Consider the following 4,726-nt stretch of genomic DNA (forward strand, 5'->3'; position numbering starts at 1 on the left):
CTACAATTTAACACAAACTATTCAATAGTACAGCTGATTTGTCCTCTGATTAATATTTAGACCTACAGAGTGTAAAATAATATTATAAATGTGAGTATTTTTAGGTTTCTGTTAGAGGAACCTGACCTGTTGAGAAGATGGTTAGTTAATAGAGACAAGTTTCATCCTACAACCAGAGAACATTTTCTAGCTGTTGACTGGTAAATATAAATGTTATTAGTTTTTATGACAGTAAGAAGAAATATTAAATATACCTTTTTACTAGCTGAAGTCATCATTTGTCAACTAGCTAAAGTCTAAGTTACAGGCTGACTGCAGGTCTATTTTAGATCGTTGTTGCTTGTAAATTATACATTTTTCTGGTATAAATCTGCTGTTTTACATGATTGTTGAATGAAATTAACATAGTTATTAATTTATTGTAAAAACATGACAGATAATCTGTGAAACAGATCCAGTTCAGCTGCTGTTTATCTATTAGTTTCTATGGAGGCTGTGAGCTGTTGCCCTTTTAGGTCTCTGTTTCTGCTCCTCCATGCTGTCACAGATGCTACCAGTATACGGTATGGGCGGGGCTCAGTCTAGTRATCTTTATATTTAAGTCTATGCTCACAACTAGGGTTGCCAACTGTGCTGTATTTTCAGCCAAACTCAAGTGTCCCATAAGAGATGCTCTTTTTCCCGTATTCTGAGCGCAGCCTGCAATCAGAGTTACGTTATTTCCTGGTTAAACAAAGGTCAATAAATGAAACCTGTCAATCCGTTCATCATTAGCTTTAAACTGCATAACTCAAGGATMGTGTCTTTATTATTATATTGTTCTGCTCCCCCCAACCTCACAAGTCAGTAAGTCATAAAATGAGACATGATGCAGTCATTTTGAAAAACATATGTTTTTGTTTTAGTACATACTGAAAATGCCTGGATCAGATTTGGAAAAAAAAATTAATAAATTAAATCAGATTTGTCCTGTTCAGACTGTCAGGAAATAATAATATGATATCATATTTTCTATTAGAAATTATTATTATAAATCTAAAAGCTGCCACAAATATATGATCAAACTATTAATTGGTACATTTGACCTAACACCTGAAAACATGGATGACATAAGAAATATGAAACATAAAATTCAAAAAATATATACATTTAATGTTTATGTAGATTTAGTACAGTCCTGATCTACATTTTTTTCTTCTAGAACAGTTATTTTCTGAAGAGGTGCATGCTTAAAAATGTTTGATAATCACAGCATTATGTTTTTTATTCTTCTGTTTATTGAGACCATCAGCAGCAGAAAAGTTGTAAAGAAAGAAAAAAAACTTAAATGTGTTTTTTTAAATCATTTTTAGTCCATCATATTACATGGAAATAACAAAAACAAGATTAAATGGTGTTACGGTGGATCCACCTTAAATGTTGGGGAAAAAAGTAATACTGTGTGGTGATGTCGTAATTGACAAATTACGTCATTAAGCCCCGGCCCCGGCAGGACTGTCCCGTATTTTGGAGGGGCTGAGTTGACAACCCTACTCACAACGGACTGATCAGATACATCAAATACTGCTCAAGACCAAACTCATRGATTTGTAGCTGAAACACTAGTTATAAATAGACATGAGCACTATTTATTTATATCTGCTGTTGTAGATTGAAGTACTTTTCATTTGGACAATTTAATAGTCCTTAATCCTGTCACCAGGTCTACATGACAAATCTCTTCCAGGTGAGTGATTTGGTGTTTAACAGAGTCTCAGTGGTGGGATAAAACACGAGGAGGAGATTATTATGTCTGTGCTGAAGAGGAAACCGCTCTGAAGTAAAGAGATCCAGCTGCGGAGCCAGAAGTCACTCTTCTATTATATTTATTTTATTTTTTTCACATAAAACTACTCAGTTTTTTAAGAGCTATTGCCATCTGAAATAAATATATTGAATTTAAATAACTTGTAACATTTTAGGGCCTTCAGTTTTACAGAACTCCACAATTCAGTTTGTTTYTTCTTTGATACCAGCTGCTTTCCAACGAGCCTTTCAGCTCATCAGTCCTGTTTATTCAAAATGAGGTTGYTCAAAGAGCTAATCCTAACCTACAAGCAGGAATTATGAACTTCAAATATTTCCATGAAACCCCAATTCAAAATAGTCCTTCAAAGCCTGAGCACCTTAATGCTTTGAATTCTGGTCTGTTTTGTTTGGAGCTGGTAAAATGAGCAAAATGTGGGCAGGGAGGCTGAATCCTTACCAGACATGCTCTTCACTGAACACTGGCTGTTCTTCCTCTTCCTCTTCGGGGCATCAGGCCACCTGTGAGGAGACAAAGAACAACATGATGAAAGCCGCAAAATATCTCAACTGTGACCTCGCAGGTTCCACTGAGAGGAAAAAAGTTGGAGCCACACACAAATGAAGTTTAAGCCAAACTGTGTTTTTTAAAATGAGTACTAGAACAAACATATTTTGGATCACTGTATATAACCTTTTGAAAACTATGATGTTACAGTTCCACCTGCAGCCTAACCTACGACCCTAAATGACAGATGTAACAACACTAATGACAGATCACATGCTTTGTGTTTTAAACGTTACTTTAACTACAGCAAAGCCTTCATTTACTGGATCAATCTAATGAATAAACAATAACAGCCTTAAACAGAGCAGAGCCTAACTACATGTTTTAGCACCAAAAAGGGATTTTTAAACATTTTTCACCAACAAAAATAATTTAAAAAAAGTTAGTGTCTCAAGTTTACATTTGAAAAGGGAAATTGGAAAAAGTTTTAAAGGACCAACACTTGTGTATAAGGACTTTGAYATGATTAGAACACTGCAAGGAAACCTGTCCCTCCATCTGCCCCTCGCTGGAATCTGGGTCTGAAAAACGTCCTCATGTCCACAGATTTGGACTAACCCRTCTTCTTCTAGTTTAATGTGACAGAAAGTATAAGTCTTCAGCTCTTGTAGTGTTTACAGTTCATATCTTACATGTGAGGCCTGTTCTGCTCCTTCTTTCCTGTTTTGATTGTATGATAATGGCAGAGCTACAGCACCACACACAGGCCTGGTGCGATTACTACAGCGTCTACTACACATTAGGGCTGCCACGATTAGTCGATGACTAATCGATTATTAAAATAATCGATGACTAATTTAATAATCGATTAATCGTTTTCTTTTTTGTTTTGTTTTGTTCTTTACTTTGTTTTTCTCTCCAAACTGCTTTGACACCTTCCACTGCCACATCTGCCTTTCTGTCCTTGACACACATGTGGTAACTGGGGTAGGCCGTGGGCGTCACTAGACATTATACAGACAGGGTCTGGTATCATGGCTACTCGGCAACGGAGCTCAAAAGTGTGGGATCATTTGAAGAAAATGAAAGAGAAACCTGTGCAACATCTGCAGAGCAGAACTTGTCTTCCACTGCAAATATTTTTAGTTAGCATATAGCTAAAATCTAACCATGGTTATATAATAGAAGCTGCAGTCTGGCACGATAAGCTGTATGTTTTATATTCAGTTAACGTATGATCTGATTAGTCGACTAATCGAAAAATAATCGGTGATTAATCGATTATAAAAATAATCGTTTGTGGCAGCCCTACTRCACATCTAGAAACAATTTCATGTTTCTGACAGTTTTTCTGTGTGGACAAGGACTTATAAATACATTTCCCACCCAGCTTTTGATTCTTAGTATAACACGTGACAATAAAACATAAAAGTACTCAAACATTGTTACATTTTGGGCTTTCAGTAGGYTTATCCTAGGATTTCTCAGAACTCAGTAAATCATATCAATGGGCAAACATGTATGGATGCACAAGCAGATTTTCCAGGATTAAGATAATTCCTTCACTAATCTCTGCACTGCTTCCTGTGTCTTTCTATGATTTTCTGYATTTACTCTTTCCTCACACTAACACTGACTGCCCTGTTCACCTGTGTGTTTGCTCTGTTTATTGTTTYTTCTAGTTCAAATCTTTGTGCCTGACTCATTTTGCCTGTACAGTATCTRTGTTGTTTCTGTTCTCTCTTCCCATCTTCCACCAGCTCTCTCCTTTCCTCTCCTCTCATTTGTTGTAAAATTTATCTCCCTGTTCCAACCAAAACTGAAAAAGTCTGGGTCTCTGCTCCTCTTTATGATRACGTGAAGTCAGTCAATGATGCTGCTTTGGTTTCTAATCAGCCTGAGCTGAATTATTAAAACAAAAAGCAGGGGAAAAAAAATCAATGAAATTCTTAAATATGTGCACAACAAGGTGGAATGAATCTAAACGGTACTGACTGCGATCGGCACGTAAAGTGTTCTCGAGACAGTGCTTCTGTACCCACAGTGATGTGGTTGTCAGTGAATGAGAATGAAGCCAGACTTGTTTTTGACCACTAGAGGGCACAGTGACGCAAACAGTTTTCACATCCTCCCATTCATGCACCAAWTATCTTTACCCACTTCTCTTTTCAGGGTCAGGGAGCAGGTGCCYAACTCCAGGAGTCCCTACGAGAGGTAGGGGGACAAGAGCACAGGTCTACAGCCCGTCATAGGGACACATAGAGACAAGACAAAAATCATTGACACCCACACTTACTGGCAACAAAGAGTTACCAAATAACCTAACATGCATGTTTATGGTCTGTGGGGGGAAACAGGAGTATCAAGAGATAACCCATGCAGAGGGAGAATATGTGAACAGAAAGACCCCGGGTCTGGGGGTGGGGGTGGGGG

At 37.4% G+C, this 4,726-nt stretch overlaps 1 protein-coding gene across 2 annotated transcripts in view; it reads right to left on the minus strand.

Annotated features, from left to right (window-relative positions):
• The window catches only part of LOC106533311 (thyroid hormone receptor alpha), a gene marked incomplete in the record, with an annotated part of 43,827 nt that overhangs the window by 9,728 nt on the left and 29,373 nt on the right, over positions 1 to 4,726 (minus strand). For both annotated transcript variants that reach the window (XM_014029577.1, XM_014029578.1), the window contains 1 exon segment: positions 2,246 to 2,307. In XM_014029577.1, the coding sequence (XP_013885031.1) occupies positions 2,246 to 2,307 (62 nt within the window).

This window comes from Austrofundulus limnaeus, unplaced genomic scaffold (assembly GCF_001266775.1).
Source record: "Austrofundulus limnaeus strain Quisiro unplaced genomic scaffold, Austrofundulus_limnaeus-1.0 Scaffold921, whole genome shotgun sequence".
NCBI lineage: Eukaryota > Metazoa > Chordata > Actinopteri > Cyprinodontiformes > Rivulidae > Austrofundulus > Austrofundulus limnaeus.